Source organism: Carettochelys insculpta, chromosome 14 (assembly GCF_033958435.1).
Source record: "Carettochelys insculpta isolate YL-2023 chromosome 14, ASM3395843v1, whole genome shotgun sequence".
In the NCBI taxonomy this organism is placed as follows: Eukaryota; Metazoa; Chordata; order Testudines; family Carettochelyidae; genus Carettochelys; species Carettochelys insculpta.
Window position 1 is genome coordinate 43,221,509 of NC_134150.1, and position 23,139 is coordinate 43,244,647.

The 23,139-nt window shown below is 50.2% G+C and overlaps 1 protein-coding gene across 1 annotated transcript in view; it reads left to right on the forward strand.

The window, feature by feature from the left end:
- Positions 1-23,139, forward strand: part of SNTB2 (syntrophin beta 2) — a 54,469-nt gene that overhangs the window by 17,484 nt on the left and 13,846 nt on the right. Inside the window, exon 2 of the mRNA XM_075008742.1 lies at positions 17,961-18,174. Coding sequence (XP_074864843.1) covers positions 17,961-18,174 — 214 coding nt within the window. The remainder of the gene's footprint in view (positions 1-17,960; positions 18,175-23,139) is intronic.

A 23,139-nucleotide genomic window follows, 5' to 3' on the forward strand; every position in this document is an offset into this window, starting at 1 on the left:
ATGTCTAAGCACCACAAGCAACCAGCAGTCCTGTTGCACCTTAGAAACAAACCAGTTTGTTAGGTCCTGAGCTTTTGTGGGCAAAACCCTCTTCCTTGGATGAAAAATGGAGAGGGGGAAACCGAATCCAGAGTTCGTATAGTTGGGGGAATGGGGTGGGGAAGCGGGGAGGAAAAAGCATCACTTGTCACTATTAGGACCACTTCATGAAGCGCATTACGTAGGATGTGTCTCATTCCTATGAATATCAGAGGTGGGGAAATTGTCCTTGTGCTGCACAAGATAGTTAGTTAATATCTCTATTCAGGCCAAAGTTTAAAAATGGCAAATTTGCAAATTTCAGTTCAGATGGCTCTGTAATCTTGTGGTAAAATTCTTTTGTAGAATGACTACTTTTAAATCCATTATTGGATGTTCAGGGAGTTTAGTGTTCCCCTCAGCTTTGTGTGTGCTCACATTCCTGATGTCAGTTTTATGTCCATTCATCCTTTGGTGCAGACGCTGTCCACTTTGTCCAATGCATATGGTAGCAAGGTATTGTGGGTACATGATGGCATATATCACATTAGTGGGTGTGCAGAGTTCTAAGTGTAAATGACAAGACAGCCTGGTATTGGATCAGTTTCAGCAAAATGCCAAAGCGCCAGTCTGATGCTCTGATTTAGTAATGTGTAGGTACTTTAAAATCACAACTAGTGGAATCAGCTGTTTGCACAGCACCTGTGTAATTCTCCCCTTTATCTCTGTCTGTTGGCTTGCCATTGTCCTTGCTTTTGGCACCCTGTCTTACCAGGGAGTATTACAAACATCAGCAAGATGAGTGCTACGTTTTTATCTGACATGACTGGGTTAACTGCAGATACCCGATTGGATCAGACCTAGACAAAAGTCAGATCAAAATAGCAGTACAGTTCTCACTTTGCATGGCACAGCAGCTCAAGATGGGTAGGGTGCTGGTGCCACTAACGTAAACTCACACGCCTTTGCCAGCAGCTCGTGTGTAGACATTGCAGTTCCAAGGGAGCATGTGTAGCCGGAGATAAAAGGGCTATGTGCATATGTGGCTTAGGTTACTTTGAGGGCCTGGTGAAAGGTTTTGATGATCATTTCTGTGCTACGGCAATTCTCTGTTGGGGGAAAAACACCCGTCAGAAACAAATGGTTAGCAGAATTCTCTGTTGAATGAGGCTGCGTAAGGAGGGCGGGCTCTGCTGTAATGCTGACTTCTCTCCTCCTTGTGTTTGGGACACTATCCCCAAAAATACAGTGGGCAAATGCTCCCTTGTTGCAGAGACTGTGGGAAAGCCACTCTCATTACTGAAACCCTCAACTTCTAAACAAAGCATATCGTTCTGCCTCGGAGGCTCTGAATGCCTGCATGTCCTGGTTTATGTTAGTTGTTCACATTGTCTATTGTGCGTGGTTCATTCGAGCAGCATGGCATATTGTTTGGGGCTTTAATGGTGCTTTCGTGAATTGGATTGGAAATATTTGATGTGGAAAGGACTAAGATTTGATGAGGGCTTTTCAGATTATTTTCCTCAAGTGGTAGAAAGTTTTAGTTCATAGCAGGCAATAACCACTTTGCTTTTTTTTCCTCTACTCTCTGTTGGCTTGTAGTTCATTAAAGTTATTGTGTTCAGCTTTTTTCCCTTTCTTCAAAGACATAAAACTAGCATTCACTGTCAACTATCTCTTTTCAGGATTGAAGTTTCTTCAGTTCTCTGCTTGCCAACATGGCAAATCCCCAGTTGCTTTGGAGCTCAGACATTTAAAAGGGGAATACTAAGATGTTTTCATTATTTTCTTGCCTTGTTAGGCGGGCATTGGATGGTCATTTTTAACAGTGAATGATGAGATTATTTTTGTTGGTTTCTGTAAGTATGATGAAATCAACAATTACTGAAAATTACAAATAGACAAAGTAAAAAATGCTGCTCGAAAACATTAAAATTTGATTTAAGATTATTTGAATACTTCAATTATAAGGCTAACTTTTTGAATCTCCTCTCCTGTCACTGAAATTTTCATATGGGAAATTTAATAGATGCAAATAAACTTTGCTAATGCTGGTCAGTAGTTTATTTAAAAAAAAAAAAAACAAAAAAAAACCCACCAGAATTCTGCCAAGCCTACCTGCATCAGTGTGGTTGGCCTCAGAAACATCTGTGCCTTTCCAGAGCCCCTGAGGTCAGTGCAGGGAGCGCCACTCAGAAGGGCTGTGGGGAGCATGTGCGGAGCTGCATATGTGAACTTGTCCTATTAGGACTTGATTCTACATCTTGACGTCTCAGTAGGCGTGTTGCTGATGGGTTCAGTGAGCACAGGATTAGGCCCTCAGCGAAGTCTTTCACAATGCAGTTAAACAGGAACCACTTCAGGAGTTGCCTCTTGTGATCCCTGCTGTTGCTGACATCAGAGAGCTGCCATGTGCAGGACTGGTGTTCTCTGTGTGGCTCATCTGGTCCCAAGAGTTAGTTACAACTGAAGGGAACGTAAAAGGAAGGGGGAAAAAGCCCAATACTGCAGAGAAGACTGGGGAAAACAGCCCTTCCCTAGGGACCTGGTACCTAAAATCACAGTGGGGGCACCCTGTTGATAGTGGCTCACTTGTCTGAGGGTATGTCTAGACTTACTGTGAGTCCAGTGCACTGTGATCAATCTGCTGGAGTTCGACTTTGCCGCGTCAGCGAAGATGCAGCAAAGTCAATCTCCCTGGGCTGAGTCATTGACCTTGGTACTCCACGCCGCCATGTGGAGTAAGGGGCGTCAGTGCAAACCTGAAGAGCCTTCATCTACACCAGGATATAGAGTCGATCATGCTACATCGATTCTAGCTACACTGAGGGCGTGGCTAGAATTGCATATCTGGGATTGACTTTGGTCCCTAGTGTAGACCTGGCCTGAGACAGTGAGCACCTGTAACTCCTATTTCATTGGGAATGGACCATTCTGGGAGCGTGCCTAATTTTGGACACTTAGATGCAGGGCAATATTTCTAACTTAACTCAGTTCTAGACGTGTCCATCGTGTAGAGGAAAGATCGATACCTGTTTAGGTGGATGCACATGTCAAGCAACTTCAATATGCTGCAGCTAACACATTTAATGTGACGTGGTTGGCACTTAGTGGGTTGTCCCGAAAGGCTTTGCAAAGGCCTAACAGGCAAAGAAAACAAACTATTTCTCCCAGCTTCAGAAAGATCTGACTACTTCTACTCTAAGCCTTGAGTTATCCCTGTGAGGTCTCTGCTGAAGGATTTGGGCAGGATATTTGGAGGACCTGGAGGCCATAACGCAAGCTGCCCACTTCTGGTGACCAGAAGGACATAATGCTGTAAAGTGAGGGGCTTCACCAGTGTGACCACAACTTTGTCTTGTGTTGATGTGTCATAACTGTTTTTACCAAACCAGGTTTTACCTTTAAAACAGAGGAGGCAGTATTACCTGTGGGTAGTAAATTGAGCTGATTTGTTTCTGATCACCAAGTCCTTTTAAATTTAAAAAAAAAAAAATCATTCTCTTGCACTTCATTTGTATTCACATTGGAAGAGGAAAGAGAGCTCCTGCTCTCTGCACCTCCTAGAGCAGCGACTGCTGCTGTCAGAAAGCTGACATAGCCCTTCAAGCTGTGGTCTTAGGTGCTCAGCTACTGACTTCCCCTCGTTCAGTGGCTTGACCCCCTTTACAATTTCATTAGCAAACGTACTGCTTGATTTATTTAAATGTAAATTATTTAAAAAGATTGTAGTAGTTTGAGAACTTGTTATAATTTCAGGGTTAGTATTTAATATGCTTATTTTTAAAAGAAAAATCCAGTTTAAATACAACCATTAAACGTCTGTTTTAATATACCCTCATTCATAGGGATTTTTTTGCTTTGCAAGGAGTGGCCTTGTCGGAACTAGAGAGCTTTTTATTTTCTTCCTTTGCACTGTGCTTTCCCCTGCCCTGCGCTTACCAGCCCTGGAAACCTTTACTGCAGATGACCCACCTGCTGCTCACACATTTTTAAACACGTTCCTCCATGCCTGCTGGGAGCAAGTCAAGCAGTTTGCTAGCATTGGTTCTGCTGGGCTGCTATTACCAACACTGAGGGATCTTTCCAAAATGTCCTTAATGGAGGCAAAGCTAGCGCGAGTCCGTTAGCCTCCTGTGAAAGCGCTCCTTCTCAGCTGCACTTACTAGTCATGTCGTCTTGCAGGGGGTGCTCTGGCTGGGGCAGTTGTGCAAATGGCTCCCCTTCTGCTCGCTGCTGCAAGCGGAGAAGCCTTTAGAGCAGTGCCAGCTTGGCTAGAGAATCCCCCCTAAGACAGAATCCTGGCAGCTGCTGGACAGCAGATCCTGGCCTAGTGGGGAAACATCAGCAGCTTTGGAAACTTGGATGGTGTCGTCCATTTGCAGGCCTGGCGACAGATGAGAGTCAGGAATAGATGGTAGTTGACCCTTTGGTCATCTCCATTGTGCTGGTGTATAGTCTCTTTCCTACTTCAGTTCCGTTCCTTGTGCTGCCGGTAACTGGGGATGAGCTGTCCAGTCCCTCCACCCTCCTCAGAACAAGATCTGTAGGCGGAGGTATTTTGCATTTGACCTTGAGCTGAAGAGCCCTTGCTTAGAATACGAGGGAGTTTCTGAAGGTCTGGAAATTCTCCAGTGCACTTATTAGTGGTGATAGCCTCATGCTGAAAGGACTGGCTGCTCCCTCTCCCTCTTTGCACAACTCATGGTGGTTCTCTATTTCACTCCAGTAGGGCTAAAGCAGCAGATGTCAATCGGCCATTAGCCTCTTGCTCTTGGAATGCCGTTGTCTGAGTGGCAGCAGAAGGAGCAAGGAGACCACCCATTAGGTAGATTTGTGTCTCAGGCTTTCCTGATGCTTCTTCGTTGCCTGGAAATGAGGTTCCAGTCCACTCAGCATGTTATAAAATTCTTCTATGTGCCATTTACTGTCTGGGGGCTTGGGGAGTCTCGTGCAGGGGCTGGACGGGTCTAGAGGGCACTAGGTGAGTTTAAGTTCAAGGGCTGGAGGAGTCTAGAGGGGGTCAGGGGAGTCGCACTCGGGCTAGGAGTTACTCAGGCTGCAGGGGGCTAGGGGAGTTACCCATGGGCTGGAGGGGCGTAGAGAGGGCTAGGGGAGTTACCAGCAGGGGCTGGAGGGGGCTAGAGGAGTCGCACAAGAAAAATAAATCAAGGTTTGCATGCACAAAAAATGTTTCTTGGGAATCATCTTAAAAGTTACAAGGGGAAAATCTCAAGTCAAACACGTAGAGAAGAACACCACAGTGGCCAAACAACAAGAAGACAAGAGAACAGAGCCAATCCAACCAAATTCAAAATAACCATAACCTGATCATGTCTGTTTCCCTTTTGCTTACACCTCTGGCTGATTTTGAGGTGGTCAGGATACTTGTGATTTTCATTCCAGTTGTTTGAGACACATCTTCTCCTTCCACCTTTCTCTCTGCTGTCCCAGCAGACAAAAAGCCCCTAAAACTGCAATTGTTTTCAGTTCAGAACCATTACTCCACTTCCATTGGCTCACCTGGGCTCAAGTTACCTCAGGAAGAGATTAACCCCTTCCCTACTCATTCATGACAGTAGAGAAAAACTTTCTCTGCAGCCCTCATCAAGCCAGCAGCATGGTGGGAGAGCAGAGGGCCCACCAGCCATGTGATGTGGCAGGACAGTCTTGGGAAATTTAAACAGCCAGGAAGCAGTGCAAAAAAGGAATCAAAGTTCTCACGTTTTAAGGTGCCAAAAGATACATGAGCCGCCTCAGAATAAGAGTGAAAAAGAAATATGAGCGAAGCAGACAGGGGAGTTTAAGAGGGAGAGCAAGTGATCCTGCCGCTGCAGAAGCTACCAGGTGAGAGCCCTGGCTTTTGGGGTGAGTGAGTGTGCTTAACTGTTGGCATTTGAACTGCCGTTTTGATTTCAGGTGGGTGAGTTTCAGTTTGTGGCAGTTGGGATGCCTGCCTGCCCTTTGTTCCCTTGGTCAGCCTTCTCCTGTGTGATCCTCAGGGGGGAGGGCCTGACCCAGGCCAGGCGGCTTTAAAAGCCAGAGGCAAGAGCGACCAGGGGAGCGAAGTGGACGGGGAGCTGCAGACGGGGGGTTTAAGAGGGAGTTTGACAGAGGGAGGCCTATGATGGTTGGGAAGACCCACAACACCTGTGCCAGCACTACTACTGTCTCCTCCACCTGTGCCTGTAGCCAGCCAGACTGCCTGGCCATGGATGCCTCCACCCAGATCCTGGTGTGGCTTTGCAGGGACTGGCTTGCAATTCCCACTCACTGATATCCAGGCTAGGGGGACCATCCGGTGTGAAAGGTGCCTGCTGGTGGAATCTCTCAGGAGGAGGTGGCCAGGTTGAGGAGTATCCGACTCCATGAGCAGCTCCTGGATAGTATTCATGTGGAGACAGCTGAGGTAACTGTCCCAGTGCACAAGATGGCTGATGAACCACTGGTGGAGGAGGAGATGGCTCAGGGGGGACACTGGCAGGTGGTTACTTCTGGCAGCAGGCAGTGCCCCACCCCTGCTCAGAACCCTCCCACCGTGGTACTAGGAAACCGTTAACGCTGTACTGGATACAGGAGACAAAGAATCGCCCCGTACAGCAGAGGAGAAGCCTCGTACCCCCGAGGCTGGGAAGTCTGCTGCCAGCACTGCGAGGAGGAAACGTGGAGTAGTGGTGGTCGGGGACTCTCTTCTGAGGGGGACGGAGGCGCCCATCTGTCACCCTGACATTTCCTCTCGGGAGGTGTGCTGCCTGCCTGGGGCCCGTATCCGAGATGTTAGGGAGGCGTTGTCGAGGATTATCCGGCCCTCTGACTACTATCCCATGCTTCTCATCCATGTGGGCACTCATGGTACTGCGAGGTGTGATGCTGAGCAGGTCAAGAGTGACGTCAGGGCTGTGGGGGCACGGGTGAGGGAGTTTGGGGCGCAGGTGGTATTCTCCTCAATCCTGCCTGTCAGTGGTAGGGGCCCAGGCAGAGACAGGTGCATCCTAGAGGTGAATGCCTGGCTTCAAATATGGCGTCACCAGGAAGGCTTTGGTTTCCTCAACCACGGGATGCTATTCCAGGAAGGACTGATAGGAAGAGATGGCGTTCACCTTTCGAGGAGGGGACACAGACTGGCTAACCTAGTGAGGAGGGCTTTAAACTAGGTTTGACAGGGGCAGGGGAGCAAAGCCCACAGGTAAGTGGAGAACATGGAAACCTGGGAGATGGGTCAGAAATGGGAGGCAGCATGGGCAACAATGTCAGAGTAAAAAGAGGGTCAGGGCAAAACAGGGAGGCAAGATCAAATCAATATCTTAGATGCCTGTTTACAAATGCAAGAAGTATGGGTAATAAACAGGAAGAACTGGAAGTGCTAATAAATAAATAGAACTGTGATGTCGTTGGCATCACGGAAGCTTAGTGGGATAATACACATGATTGGAGTGTTGGTATTGAAGGATAGATAGGGAAGAAGGGGGAGGGTGTTGCCTTACATATTAAAAATGTACACACTTGGACTGAGGTGGAGATGCACGTAGGAAATGGACGTGTTGAGTGTCTCTGGGCTAGACTAAGAGGGGTAAAAAAACAAGGGTGATGTCCTGCTAGGAGTCTACTACAGGCCGCCTACCCAGGTGGAAGAGGTGGGTGAGGCTTTTTTTAGAACAACTAACAAAGTCATGCAGGGCACTGGATTTGGTGGTGATGGGGGACTTCAACTATCTAGATATGTGTTGGGAAACTAATACAGCGGAGCACAGACTATCCAGTAAGTTCTTGGGTTGTATTGGAGACAATTTTTTATTCCAAAAGATTGAAAAAGCTACCGGGGGGAAGCTGTTCTAGATTTGATTCTAACAAATAGGGAGGAATTGGTAGAGAACTTGAAAGTGGAAGGCAGCCTGGGTGAAAGTGATCATGAAATCAGAGTTCACAATTTTAAGGAAGGGAAGAAGGGAAAACAACAAAATAGCGATAATGGATTTCAGGAGGGCAGATTTTGGTAAACTCAGAGAGCTGGTAGGTAAGGTCCCATGGGAAGCAAAACTGAGGGGAAAAACAGCTGAGGAGAGTTGGCAGTTTTTCAAAGGGACATTATTAAGGGCCCAAAAGCAGGCTATCCCGCTGCGTAGGAAAGCTAGAAAATAAGGCAAAAGACCGCCTTGGCTTAACCAGGAGATCTTGCATGATCTTAAAATAAAAAAGGACTCGTATAAAAAATGGAAACAAGGACAAATTACAAAGGGTGAATATAGGCAAACAACACAAGAATGCAGGAACAAGATTAGAAAGGCTAAGGCACAAAATGAGCTCAAACTAGCTACAAGCATAAAGGGAAACAAGAAGGCTTTTAATAAATATATTAGAAACAAGAGGAAGACCAGGGACAGGGTAGGGCCATTGCTCAGTGAGGAGGGAGAAACAGTAACAGGGAACTTGGAAATGGCAGAGATGCTTAATGACTTCTTTGTTTCGGTCTTCACTGAGAAGTCCGATGGAGTGCCCAACATAGTAAATGCTAGTGGGAAAGGGGTTGGGTTAGAAGATGAAATAATAAAAAGAACAAGTTAAAAATCACTTAAAAAAATTAGATGTCTAAGTCACCAAGGCCTGATGAAATGCACCCTAGAATACTGAAGGAGCTGATAGGGGAGATATCTGAGCCTTTATCTATCATCTTTGGAAAATCATGGGAGACAGGAGAGATTCCAGAAGACTGGAAAAGGGCAAATAAGGTGCCCATCTATAAAAAGGGGAATAAGAAGAACCCAGGAAACTACAGGCCAGTCAGCTTAACTTCTGTGCCAGGAAAGATAATGGAGCAGGTAATTAAAGAAATCATCTGCAAGCACTTTGGAAGGTGGTAAGGTGATAGGGAACAGCCAGCATCGATTTGTAAAGAACAAATCATGTCAAACCAATCTGATCGCTTTCTTTGATAGGATAACAAGTCTTGTGGATAGGGGAGAAGCAGTAGATGTGGTCTACCTAGACTTTAGTAAAGCATTTGATACGGTTTCCCATGATATTCTTGTCAAATAACTAGGCAAATACAACTTAGATGGGGCTACTATAAGGTGGGTGCATAACTGTCTGGATAACCGTACTTGGAGAGTAGTTCTTAATGGTTCTTGATCCTGCTGGAAAAGTATAACAAGTGGGGTTCTGTAGGGGTCTGTTTTAGGACTGGTTCTGTTCAATATTGTCATCAATAATTTAGATATTGGCATAGAAAGTACGCTTATTAAGTTTGCAGATGATACCAAGCTGGGAGGGGTTGCAACTGCTTTGGAGGATAGGGTCATAATTCGAAATGATCTGGATAAATTGGAGAAATGGTCTGAGGTAAACAGGATGAAGTTTAATAAGGACAAATGCAAAGTGCTCCACTTGGGAAGGAACAATCAGTCTCACACATACAGAATGGGAAGAGACTGCCTAGGAATGAGTACAGCAGAAAGGGATCTAGGGGTTATAGTGGACCACAAGCTAAATATGAGTGAATAGTGTGATGCTGTTGCCAAAAAAGCAAACATGATTCTGGGATGCATTAACAGGTGTGTTGTGAACAAGACACGAGAAGTCATTCTCCTGCTCTACTCTGTGCTGGTTAGGTCTCAGCTGGAGTATTGTGTCCAGTTCTGGGCACCGCAGTTCAAGAAAGCTGTGGAGAAATTAGAGAGGGTCCAGAAAAAAGCAACAAGAATGATTAAAAGTCTAGAGAATGTGACCTATGAAGAAAGGCTGAAAGAATTGGGCTTGTTTAGTTTGGAAAAGAGAAGATTGAGGGGTGACGTGATAGCGGTTTTCAGGTATCTAAAAGGGTGTCATAAGGAGGAGTGAGGAAAACTTGTTCTTTTTGTCTTCTGAGGATAGAACAAGAGGCAATGGGCTTAAACTGCAGCAAGGGAGGTTTAGGTTGGACATTAGGAAAAAGTTCCGAACTGTCAGGGTGGTCAAACACTGGAATAAATTGCCAAGGGAGGTTGTGGAATCTCTGTCTCAAGAGATATTTATCAGGGTTGGTTTAGACAGTACTTGGTCCTGCCAGGAGGGCAGGGGGCTGGACTCAATGGCCTCTCGAGGTCCCTTCCAGTCCTAGTATTCTATGATGCTATGATATGCTCATACTTTGTGAGCACAAGGATGGAAAATTTGCCAAAATGCTATGTGGTGCCATGATGCCAGATTACTTACTGGTTGCGTGGCGTGGGAAGGTGTCCTATTTTGGAAGCCACAATAAATCAGGCTTCCCAAAAAACCTCAAGCAAAAAAAAAAAGGGGGGGAGTTTCTGGCTGAAACCTTCTGGAGATCTCCAAGAAGGATAAGCGCTCCATCCCCAGAAATATTAGCAAGCTGTTTTGAGGGGCATAGATCCACTGCGCTTGACCCACAACCTGCTTGTAGCATTTTTTTTTTTAAAAGTGCTGCATATAAGCAAACCTGTACCTAAACCCAGCTGTAACCCACTCGTAGCGATTTTAAAAATATTGACCGGAAGAGCTGGTCCCTGGTGGTTCAGGGGACCGGCTCGAGGTCAGTGGTTAAGAGCTCCGGGCTGCTAGGATCAGTTGTCGGGCCACTGCTAATGACTGTCACGGTCCTCTTCATTGGCCTCTGCCTCCTGCTCTCCCTCTTGGCTCAGCTCCCACCGGACTCCTCAGAATGGCTTCCTGAAGAGCCCCAGTTAAAGCTGGGGACTGTGGTTGGGTCCCTCCCCTGAATGATATCCAGTGGTCTCGTAATACCGACATGTCTTGGGAGATGACTCAGATCATCTGCTGGCTTCCTGGACTTTGATAGCCCTGCTGGAGCTCCTTTGCTTTCAGCCGGCATTGCTAAGCACCCTGGGAGTAAGCTTTTGCAATCATGCCCTGCAAAATGTTTTCTTAAATGTCCACACTTCGCTTGCAGACTCAAGGTCTGTCTGCCACTGACTCCTCTCCCCAAACAGCAAGGAGACCCAGGATCTCATTATGGGTCCATGCTGTAGCTCTCCTTGTGATCTGAGTTCTCAGGGTCGCAAAACTGAGTACTCATGGTGGCTGGAGATGCGATGGCTGTGGATGGCTCCTGAGGTGTGCTATCCATGCTGGTCAGAAAGAAAATACATTCAAATGTCCAGGTTTTCTGGCTCCTAATTCAAATTCCTGGGCTTCCTGTTACCTACTTCCTCTGCACCTGGAGAGCAGTGGAGATGAAAGTAGCCAGAGCAGGCAACTGTGGGGCATTGTGAGGTGCATGTGGGACACCTCTGGAGGCCAATAAAACCCATTTAAAGACACGGTCTGTCCACACTAGCATTATTTCCACATTTTAAATTCAAACTTGGCGTTACGTTGACTCACATGATCAATGTAAGACTGTCTGTTAGTGCCCCCTTAAAAAGCAACCTCATGGGTTTTGCAGTGAGGATAGTGACATTGTAAAATCCAGCTAAATGCCAAAAAATCGACTCTGCTGTAGCGTAGATGTAACCTGAGACCGCACAGTTTCCCACCTTTTCGGCAACTTCCTCTTTCTGACGAGGAGCAAAGGGTGATGTGTGCAGTGGAGCACGTCCTCTGCATGGTCGCTCTCTGGTTTGGTGGAGCTGTCTGGGCCCTTTGACACAGGCTCCAGCATCAATGGGATTTGGTTCAGATTTCTTGCTTAATGAAGCTGTTGAAATTTTGGAGGCTGCTGTGGAGTCTTTGATCACCTAGCCTCATTCTGTGTCTTTTTGTGCTCTGGGCAGGTGCCAAGAGCCTCTCTCCGTCAGTTAGTTGTTTAGCCTGCGTCCTGGCCTGAAGGGCAGGGCTTAGCTGTTCATGGCCAGCATGAGGGGAATTAACTGGCCACCCCCAAGGAGTGGGTTTAGACGACTCCTGCCTGAAACTGCAGTAATCCCCTGAGATACACACATTTCAAATGTGTGTATCTTGTGTTTATGGGGGAGGGCATGAGTAGCCCCCCGCCCGGCCTCCACCCCCAGCTGGAAGCCAGCTGGACAGAGCCCGGCCAGCAGAGCCAGCTGCAGGATCCCTGGCTGGAGGGCTGGGGATCCTCCGCCATCCTGTGGCTGTGAGGTGGCTGGGCGCTGAGCCCAGCCACCAGTGGCAGGCCCAGATAAGGCTGCGACTTGGTTCCCCTCTCCTTGCTGCTTGCAGCATGCAGGAGACTAACCAGCCATGAGCTGAGAAGGGAACCAGGCTGCCCCCTGGTTCCCAGCTCCACTCCACTCTGGGAGCCAGGAAACTGACCATCTGTGGTGGGCTGGTCAGTTTCCCAGCTCCTGCAAGCTCCCCCTGACTTGGATGAAAATTTAAGTTACTCAGGGGGTTACTGTAACTTGTTAAGGTTTGAGACTGAAGTTATACACTGAGAAGGGAGAGGTGGCCAGAGAATGGGAGCAAGGCAACATAAATGGGTACAGTCAGCTTGGGAAGGGACTGCACTGGGGTCCCCTCCCATACTGGCCAGTTTGGGGTGTCTTCTGGTCACTGTTTACAGTGTTTTCCTTGGATGCTGTTTGGGAGCCACTGGGAATTGCTGACCCTCTCCTGGAGGCTTGAAGAGCACAAATGCAGGATTGATGATGTGTTAATTGTGCTGTGGAAGGGAATTAGTGGTTTCTGGGAACCAGCTGACGAAAGCTTTGTGGCTGTAATAAATAACCGTCTTTGCATCTCAAGCTAGATGGTTAGCACTTGCTCAACCCAGCCAGGATGGTGGTTTAGCACACACAAGGCCAGGGCAGAGAGAGCCTTTCTGCTGCTCCATAGAGCCTAGTGATAGGAAAATGCAGTCTGAAGTGGAGGGGAAGGTGGGTCTGTCCTGCTCTCACTTGTATTAGCTGAGCAGCTGGAGGTGGTCTCAAATGGACTTGCAGAATAGCTAATGATACAGCACACTCCTATGGGAGGCTCGGCCTTGTGTGGTGGCTATATGCCAAAGCAACCTTTTAATTAGTCTAGTAGCCCAGTACAATGTGCTGCCCTTCTTAGAGTGTGGGGGAGGCTAAATGGACACTGTGTGTGGCGGGCTGGGGTGTAATACAAGCTTGTGCTAGCCGGATGGGCACTAACTGTCCACCTGGCCCGTGCTGCAGTGCGCTCAGCTCCCTAGCATGCTTTGCCTCTGTTTCAAAGCACGCTGGGTGTCGACTGGCTAAGCAGCAGTGCAGCAGAAGAAGACCTGGAGGTTATGGTGGATGAGAAGCTGGAATCTGAGTCAACAATGTGTCCTGGTAGCCAAGAAGGCTAATGGCATTTCAGGATGCATTAGGAGGAGCATTTCCAGCAGATCTAGAGAGGTTGTTCCCCTCTATTCGGCACTGGTGAGGCCTCCTCTGGAGTCTTGCATCCAGTTCTGGGCCCCCCAGTTTAGAAAGGATGTGGCCGCATTGGAGTGGGTCCAGCGGGGGGCAACAAAAAGGATTAGGGGGCTGGAATACGTGACCTGTGAGGAGAGGCTGAGGGACTTGGGCTTATTTAGTTTGCAGAAGAGAAGACTGAGGGGCAATTTCATAGCTGCCTTCAGCTTCCTGAAAGGGGGCTCTAAAGAGGATGGAAAGAGGCTGTTCTCAGTGGTGATGGACAGCAGAACAAGGAGCCATGGTCTGAAGTTAGAGAGAGAGAGAGAGAGGGGTAGTTTGGATATTAGGAAAAACTTTCACCAGGAGGGTGGTGAAGCACTGGAATGTGTTGCCTAGAGAGGTGGTGGAATCTCCATCCCTAGAGGTTGTTAATTCTTGGCTTGACAAAGTCCTCGCTGGGATGATTTGGTTGGGGTTGGTCATGGTTTAGGTAGGTGGCTGGACTAGATGACCTCCTGAGGTCCCTTCAGCCCTAGAGTTCTAGGCACCTCAAACTGCATTCAGGAACTTCTAGAGTGTGCAGGGTGGTGGGGGTACATTTATACCCTGGCTTCCCTAAATATTCCAATTGACAGGCTCTGAGATTGTCATGGGGCTAGTCCCTGTCTAAATCCATATGTCACAAAAATTCGTGCCTGGTTAGAATGTTTGACCCTTACAGGAGCAGTGCCTGGGGCAGAAATGTACAGAGGTCTATTTGGAAGCACAAAAAGTAGTCACTCTAAAAAGTTCTTGCATTCTGAAGAATGCCTTGGCAGCCATCTCTGTGTCAACGAAGCTGGAGCCCTCTTGACAAATAAGCAGAGAGCTGATGGGTGCAATAATTTTCCAGAATGTTGGGAATTGGTGTGTGCAATAAATGAGGCTTTGCGGCCCCTCCGGGTCCAGGAAGCTGCCACGACAATGAGATTTAAAAAATCCAGTAAAGCTCAGAATTCAGTAGCCCATCCAGGCTCTGCCACTCTCCCCTCTGTAACAAACAAAGCAATTAGGTAATAAATGGCTGCATTTTCTGGGCTAGACACCACTGTCTGGGCTCTGTTCTCATCCTCTGCAGAGAGTCAGGAACCATCTTGGCCTGAACCATGAATTCCCTGTGGGTTTAGAAATCTAAACTACTTCATTGTTTAAATGTCATGTTCTGTGCTCAACCCAACTTCAGACAACATCCTACACAGTGTAAGGGGAATGTCAGTCACTGGCAGCCCCAAGGCTCCAGAGCCTGTTTGCTTTGGAAACACTTCCAGATGTTTTCCTTGCCCCAGCTTACCCGCCTTCCCACACACAGCTTAGTTGTGGGATGGGAGGGGGCACCTCACTGTTAGTCCTTCCCCTTCCCTCTGCAAAGCCCTGGTGACATGTTTAGGGGGCCGACTGGTTAGCTTCCGTGTGTCTGGCCGGCGTGCAGACAGACCGTTCTTTCCCAGGCCAGTTCTGGGCTGTGTACCCTGCATGTTGTCCCATGCTACAGCCTCCTGGGAGCTCTTTAACCAGGTGCCACGGAGGCCTTTTGGGAGCTGCCTTTCCTGGGAGTGCACAGAGTTTCTCAGTAGCCACAAGCCCCAACATAAGTTCCTAACAAGACTTAGAAAAGAGGCCATCTAGAATGAGCTGCTGTTCTGGCTCTTCATCCTCAGGCTCCCTTTTACAAGTGTCTGTTGCATGAGGCTGTTGGAAAGAGGCATTTCTCGCCTCTGCTGCTGAGGTTTCTCCTGTCAGAGCTTCATCCACCTGGCCTCTGGGGCAGTGGTCAGGCTATCGTGTGAGCACATGGCGCAGTTTCTTACAGAACTCTGCTTTTTTGGTTCCTGTGCTAGAACAACCTAAATGCTTTGGGATTCCTCCGCTGAACTGGCAGCCAGGTGGTAGCTGGCCTGTTACATCTGAAGGAAATAAACAGCTGTAATGTGCGCGGTCCAGTGTGTGGCTTGTTGCACGTCTCCAGAGGAGATGGCACAGTCACAGGCAGTGAGTGTAAACTCGAGACTGTGACCACCCAAGTGCTCTGCGCTTCCCTCAAAAGCAAAAGGTGAGGTAAGGCCATGCACTTACATGGTCAGCTGCTTAGGCTGAAAACCAGCTTCCCATGCAGGGGGCACTCTTCAGAACTGCTGCATTGCTGGTCAACCTGGGGAGGAAAGATCCTCTCGGCAGCAGTTTCTCCTTCTTCCCAGCCAGTTCCAGGTGTCTGGAGGGTGTTTGATATGTCGCCTGTACTCTCTCATGCAGAGATGAGGCCAAGAATTAAAGGTGGAGACAGCTTCCACTTACAAAGCAGGTTTTTGATCCCTCTTTCAAATTTCACCAAAAAACCTGCACACCTGTAAAACTCTTGCTGGGTTCTTATTCCAGCCCAAATCTCCCAGCACTCTGGTAAGCCAAATTGGAAAAGGGGTTTGGGTGACAGGAGGAGTCAAAAACTGAGCTGGGGCATTTATTGAGAGGTTTCCCGCTCTGAAGTCAGAGGGGCAACTCAGACTAGTTCTGGTGAGCTGGGCTGGGCTTGCAAAGGCCACTCACTTTGCCTCATCTGATCAGTTCTTCCCACTAGGCAGAACCCGCCTGCTTATGGGAAAAAGAAGAGCCAGGAAGGGGACAATGTTGAGCTCCTGCAGCCCCTCTGTTTAGCACAGACCCAGCATCAGATGCTTTTGCAGGTGTCTGTGGGCGATGGCGGACTAGGCAGTCATTAGTACCTTCAAACAGGTTAGCCGTGCTCCTCCTCCTGAGGGAGCGTGACTTGTGGGCACCCAGACAACTCGCCACAGGGAACAGAAAGCGGGGGCGGGATTTGGAGGTAGGAGAATGGGGAGCATAGAGCTTCTGACAGTGGGAGAATGGGAAAATCCCTGCAGTACAGGGGGATGTGAGGGTGGCACCCAGGAAGCTGGGTGGAGGGGCTGCAGGGTGCCAGGAGCCCCCTGAGCAATGCACTCTGCCTGCACAAGCTGCTGCTACACCAGCCTAGGCTGTTAGTCTTGGTGAAGACTGGCGTGGGCGGCTGTAAGTATAAGAGACTTTGTAGATTAGAATAGTTGCCCTCAGGACCTTAAAGCAGCTTAAGTTTCTTCCTTTAGGCACACATGGGGTATGTGAGTGCACAGCTCCTCTTGCTCGGGGAACCCTGTACCGGGCGAACAGGAGCTTCTCCACCCCACGCACAAGTCTTTAGGTGCCCCCACCCCCGGGTGAGCCATTAAGAGTTCCTACTTTGGGTGCCACTTGGGAAGCTCCCCTCTGGCTGGGGTGGAGAGCTGGTGACCCCAGCACTTACTGCTGTAGCAAGTGCCCAAGTTCTCGCAAATCTCAGGCAGGTGGTACCTCTTTGCACGGCAGCGCTGAGAGCCCTGCTTCCGTTTGGCATATGGAAGACCAGCGGTCCAGGGGTAGGTGACCTCTCTGAGGTCACAGAGTAAGCCAGGGTTAGAACCCACATCTCGGAGCCGTTCTGCATATTCCCCAGCCACTTATCTAGGAGCTGGCTGGTGCCTAGTTTCACTCTGAACTAGTGTTCCAGTTAGTGGGGTCAGGTATCCGCAGTGCCTCATTGCTGCAGCTGATGGTGACATCACTGAGTGTCCTGGCTGTATCATGTGTCTGCCGGAGGATCTGCTTTAGAAGTGCCCTCATCTGTCTGTAGGGTACTGACAAGGTCGCTACCAGCATATTATCTGAGCATCTCAGGTCTTTATTGTGTGTCTCCTCATGCGCTCTCTGTGACAGGGCAGTTATCGCCACTGGGCTGTTGAGGCTAAGGGACATGGCCAAGGTCACACAGCATGTGTGTGACAGAGCAGAGAACTGAGCTAGGGTCTGAGCTAGTGCCTAACAACGGGGCCCTCATCTCTGACAAAAGCATGCAGGCAGAATGACCAATGAAAGGCACGGTTGCAAGTGTCCATAGAACTGCATCTGGTAAACTTCTGGCTTCAGTCTGCAGAGTGCACTGCTGACATTTGGCAGGAGAGAGTGGTGGGGTGTGAGGGGGTGTCTCAGGCCTGAAGCCACGGGTGAGGGGAGCAGAGCACTGGGACAGTATTTCCAGAGGCTGGGCAGCAGCAATCTGGCTTCAGCTGAGACAGGCAAGTCCTTTCCTGTGCTCAGTGTGCTCAGAGGAACCCTTCCTGTGGAAATAATGAATAAAATGTGTTTGCTGTTTCCCACCCTGCTGCCAGACAGCTGAGAGCTTGGAAAACAATGTCCTCCCAGGACAGACAGCTCAGGAAGTGTCCCCTTGGGTCTGCAGGCAGAGAGTGGAAAACCCTGCGTGCACCCGTGTGTAGGGCTAGTGGGACAGGTTCACTCGCCCGTCTTCTCTGGAAGCTGAGAGCAACTAACCCTTTGCCATCTAAATTAGCTTCCTAGAAGCCAACTTCTGGTCTTTGCAGTAGACTGTTTGGCGGCTGCTTAGCATGTCTCCCTCTCTCCCCTGGCAGGCAGTGCCCTCACCACGAAGGCAGGGCTGTTGGGGTGGGGGGGTGTTTGGCATGTTGCCCTAGGCTTCGTGGATCTGTAGGCGCATGCCCTATTTTTCACACCCCTCCTGAAGTGGTGCAGGTGCTAACGTGCTCACCTCTCCCACCTCTCTCTTAGTGAAGTTCATGCGGGAGGTGACTCCCTACATTAAGAAGCCATCACTGGTGTCGGACCTGCCGTGGGATGGAACGACTCCCCAGTCCCCAAGCTTGAGCGGCAGCGAGGACTCTGGCTCACCAAAGCACTACGGTGGCGCCAAGGACAGGAAGGTGATACCTCTGAAAATGTGCTTTGCAGCCAGGAACTTGAGCATGCCGGACCTGGAGAACAGGTGAGCTGGAGCCTAGGGGTACAGAGCGCCTGGGATGCAGCAGGCTGAGCTGGTATTTTGGGGGTCGTGGCGGGACATGCCAGGGGCGGGGACAACTGTCCCTTTGGCCATTTTGCTGTGTGTAAGAATCTGGGAGGCTTCTGAAAAGCTGCTTTTCCTGCTCTGCTCTATCTAGATGGCAGGAATGTGGAACCTGGTGTTTGTTTTCCTGGGGGCTCTTGGGAGGCCAAAGCGCTGGAGCCGGGAGTGTCCCAGGCCTTAGTTATAGGGGCAGGAGACTGAGTCTTTGAGAGCTTTTCTCCCAGGTGCCCCGGGAGCAGGTATTAAACGGGTTCTTACTTCCGAAGCGAAATAGGGTTTGGACTTTCCATTGCTCCACCCGCGAGCCCTTGTGGTGTCAGTCCCCCTAGATCTGTTCGTTCCAGCAAACAAAACAAACCAGCCGCCTGTAGTCCTGACGCAGAACCAGCCAGGAAACACACCAGACTTTAGCTGTACATCAGGAAAGGGGACTGTTGTTTCTCTCCCTTGCAGGCCCCCTTAAAGTGGAAGATGTGTGGGGTGGGGTTTGAGACAGCTGGAGAAGACTCTTCTGCTCATCACTGTGATGAGCAGGTTGGAGGCACTTCTGCGCTGGGTCCCCAGCAGTGTGAATGTCTGTGCAGCTGCCCTTGGGGCAGCAGCCGTGTGACATTGTACAGGAAAGGCTAATGCCGCCCTGTGTGAGCTGTGAAGCCAGCAACCTGATTTCTTGGGGCCTGGGGCTTGTTGACGTTCAAGGTGGTAGCCCTGCTGTTGCTTCCGTCTCAGGCAGGTAACGTGACCCGATTCCTTGCTTGCCATGAAGAGGGGGATGGGAGCCTTAGACTGAGCTGCCTGGGCGGAGGGCTCAAGTGTCAGGCTTTTCCTTGGGCTTGTACCTTGGGTCCCTGGCACGCGTAGGGCGCTGTTGTGCTGGGTGCTGGTCGCTCAGAGGGACGGCCTGTAGCGCCGTGATCCAGCGTGGGAAAGTGAGGGGAGCAGTAAAGTCCATGGCTACTGGCGCTGTCTGTGCGCGGCTACGATAAGTCCTGTGGCGTCTTACAGGCTAACACAGTTTGGAGCATGAGCTTTTGTGGGCAGTGCCCCACTTGGTCAGGTGCAGGAGTGGGGTGAAGCGGCTCTTTGCCCACGAAAGCTGATGCTCGAAAATACGTCAGTCTGTAAGGTGCCACAGGACTTCTTGTTGCTCTCGAAGGTACAGACTAACCCGGCGACCCCCTGACACTTGTGCTCAATAGATGCTGCAGAGCCTCTGCTTCTCGTTTGGTCGCAGCAGAGCTAGATCTGGAGAAGGGGTTGTCATCCATCTTCAGGGCCAACGTTTCAGCTGTGTCTGTGCTTGCAGCCAGGATAACTGGGATGTCTGTGTTTAGTTTCAGGGTTGACAAATGGTGTGTCCTCTCCAGGTGCTTTTCTGGAGCTGTGGATTGGCTGGCAGGGTGTTCAGAGGATGTCTGGACACTCTGCTGTTGAGCTCTCTGTAGAGAAGATACCTGGCTTTGCTCCACATGCAAGCTCCAGCGGAAATGGCAGTTCCTCTGCCGGTCGGCGTTTCCAGGATTGGCTTTCAGCCTGCTCTGGAGAGGATGCTTCGGCCATGGCGAAGCAGCAAAAGATGGACTAGAGGCGGCTTAGGGTGGGGACAGCTGTGCTCTGGGCCAGTCTCCTGATTCACTCATCAAATAACTGCAAACTTGCAGGAAATTCTCAGTGGTTTGGCTGCCAGCCAGGTCTCTCCATTCAGCACCCCTCCCCCCACCCCAGCCGCAGGCAGGCTGCTGCACAGGGCAGGCAGTGTTTGCATTTTGCTCTGTCCCTAGGGTTGAAGGCTGCAGCTCAGGGAAGGGCGCAAACCTCCACATGCAAATCGCCCTTCTGGCAGTTCAGCCTTCTAACACAGTGTTCAGCTGGATTTGGACTGAATCTGAGCCAGGCCTTCCCCTGCTGTGATAGTGACTGGCAGAGCCCCTCTGGCCCGTCACACACCTGTGGGGGTGGTATTGCCTGTCTTCCTGCCAGTGATGGGGAGGGGTGGTCAGTTGGTGATTGGGACCTATTGTGAGTGTCGGGGGGAATATTGGTTGTGCTTATTTGGATCCTCTGCCCCTTACCACCTCTTTGTGCCTACCAAGTGGCTGTATCTTAGCCCCAGCTGGGGGCTGAGTTGGAAAGTCACACCTAGCCCACAGTCTACTGCAGCCAGCGCACCTGTGCCTTCCTGCTGAAAAGAGTTAAGTGCTGGACAGATGCACAGTTTCCACAAAGGTTCAGAGTCACTCGGGTGATCTGGCTCTGTAGTTCATCCCTGCTGATTCTTTTGGGTGCATCTGGCAGATTTTCCTCCACCACCTAGGCATTGTTGAAAAGAAAGATTGTCATACTGGAACAGATGAAGCCTGGAGGCAGGTTGGCACGGCCTGGGTGGGCAGATTCTGGCATGGAGGCAGAGCAAACGAGCATCCTTTCTTGGCAGTACTGGGTAAGCAGCAGTGTCCCAAACTGGGCTGTGCTGCAGCAAACTTGCTCCTCAGTGTATTGCTGAGCACGTGAACGGATTCCCCATTCACCCAGGAGGTGGCGGAGCCCTGCTCAGCTGAGTGGGATTGCATTGCTGTGCTCTGAGAAGTGGATTTTAATTAGAGGGAGGAAACGATGCACATGGTTCTTGCTGCATCTGTCATTACCTACGTGCAGTCCTTCCTGGTGCTAGGGACCAAGGAGAGGCTGACAGGCTCTCTGATAGGGAATGCTCTGTCTTTGGGGGTTGTGCTGCCGTAGAGCTGATGATCTGATTCTTGGGCCAAGCAGGTCTGGTGCTTATGGCAGGACCAGTCTGTCTGAGCCAATTCTGTTTGAGCTTTTGGGAAATGAGCCCAGCTCCCAAAGCCCGCCACCCTACTTTCCCTGGGCTCAAACCTCCACTTCCTGCCTCTCTGCTCTGGCCTGGAGACCTGGCTCTGGGGCACTATTGGCACAGGGTCCTAGCGCAGGCACTGAGAGCTGTTGAGTAGAGCGGCTTGAGGACATAGCAGCTGCCAGCCCATCAGCACCCGCAGAAGCTAATTCCAGATGTGCTGTTAGCAACTGTCAGGACCTCATAGAAGATGTCCCTGAGGTGGGCAAGGCTTTGCCATGCTCAGTGGGGCTGGCCGGGCATTGCCAGCCCTGCTCGGAGGAGGTTGTGCCTGCGGGTGAGCTGGAAGTATGCCAGGATATGAGCTGTTTTTAGCCTGCTGTGGTTGCCACCTGGCTCCCCTGAAAATTCTTCCTGTGGCTTTTAGTCAGGCTTTTTCCAAGTGAGGCAGCAGATACTGCAACCAGGCAAGGACCAGGGGTGCTAAGGGTACCCCTGAAGGTAGGTATTGCTTCGTAGTTGTCATAAGCTTAGTCTACTATGATGTAATGGCCCTGAGAGGGACAGATGTGTTATCTGTGCCTTAAAGCACGGGGTTAGACCAGAAGGCTGCCCCCAGCTCTATGGCCAGGCCCACGCTAAAGAGGAAAGTTAGTGAGATGCACAATTCCAGCTGGAGTCCAGGTACTTCAGTGCACAGCAGTGCTGACCTTTAGGGGTGTGGGCCCTAAAGCAGCTGGGAGGGTTGGGAGCTGTCACTCAGCCAGGCCAACTTCCTATGGGTCCTGAATTCAGCACAATATATTACACATCTCCTAGAGCTGGAAGGGACCTTGGGAGGTCATCTAGTCCAGTCACCTGCCCTCTCAGCTGGGCCAAGCATCATCTCTTTGCTCCAATCCCTAAATGGCATCCTCAAGGATTGAGCTCGTGAGCCTGGGTTTAGCAGGCCAATGCTCAAACCACTGAGCTATCCCTCCCCGTCCTAACTGTGAGAGCAGTGTGCGCTCCCCAGGCTAACATCTCTGGGGTACTATGAGCCGCCCTTCCTGGTGCTGCTGGTGTTTGTGCCAACATAGCTGCTTGTGCAGACCCTGTGCTGGTGTTTTCAGCACCACGTGCTAATGCTGGGAGGCTTTGGGGGGTTCAGGCCCCTTGGCACTGGCACCAGTGCCCAGAGTGGGATGATGTTGCTGGGAGAGAACTCAGTGTCAGTGTAAATAAGTGGCCAAGAGCTTAATAGCAATGTTGTCCTTGGAGAAGGCAGCAAGCGACCCAGTCTGCATGGCTGTGGAAAGCTAGGGAGCTCGCTGCTGTCTCATGCCTACCCTGTAGCGTCTGGGGGGGATGAGGAGCCTAGCCAAAGGTATGGCGATGCTTCCAGTACAAAGCCCATGGCACAGAGACCTAGCCCTGGGTGCAGTGACTGTGGCTCATTGGACTTTGGCTGTGGCGCTGAGACCCTCTGAGGTGGGAGGCTCTCAAGCCTGGCCTCCAGCCTGAGCCCAACCAGCCACGCTGCAGTTTTTAGCCCCTCAAGCTCAAGTCATCACAGGTCTTATATTGCAGCGTTGGCATCCCCCAAGTGTCTGGATCGGCCACGTGAGACTGAATTTCTAGCACAGGCGCTTTCCCAAAGTTCTCAGCCTGGTAGCGAGAAAGCACTAAAGTGGCAGCGTCCGTAAAGGGCTTGGACCAGGATTGTCCCTGGGCTGTCACTGTAGCCGTGTTTGAGACCATGTGCTCCCGGCTCCCACTCACAACCCACTGTGTACTGCTTATTAATCCAGTCTGTGCTCCTAAGAGAGTGCCACTCTGGCAAGCAGAACGTTCCAGCCTGCCTCAAGCACAGTCTGTCTGTCCCCCAGACCTTCTCGCGGTGCTCAGCCTGTGAGGACAGCTACGGAGCTGTATGAGCAGAGGTCTGAGCTGTTCTCTGGGCCTGCACAAAAGCAGCACAAATTCCCTGTCTAGGGTCCTGCAGCACAGGCAAGTGGGAGGGGAAGAGAGCTGCCCTGGGGTTCCCAGCAGGGTCAGAATGAACTGCATTTCGCCTGTGCTTGGAGAAT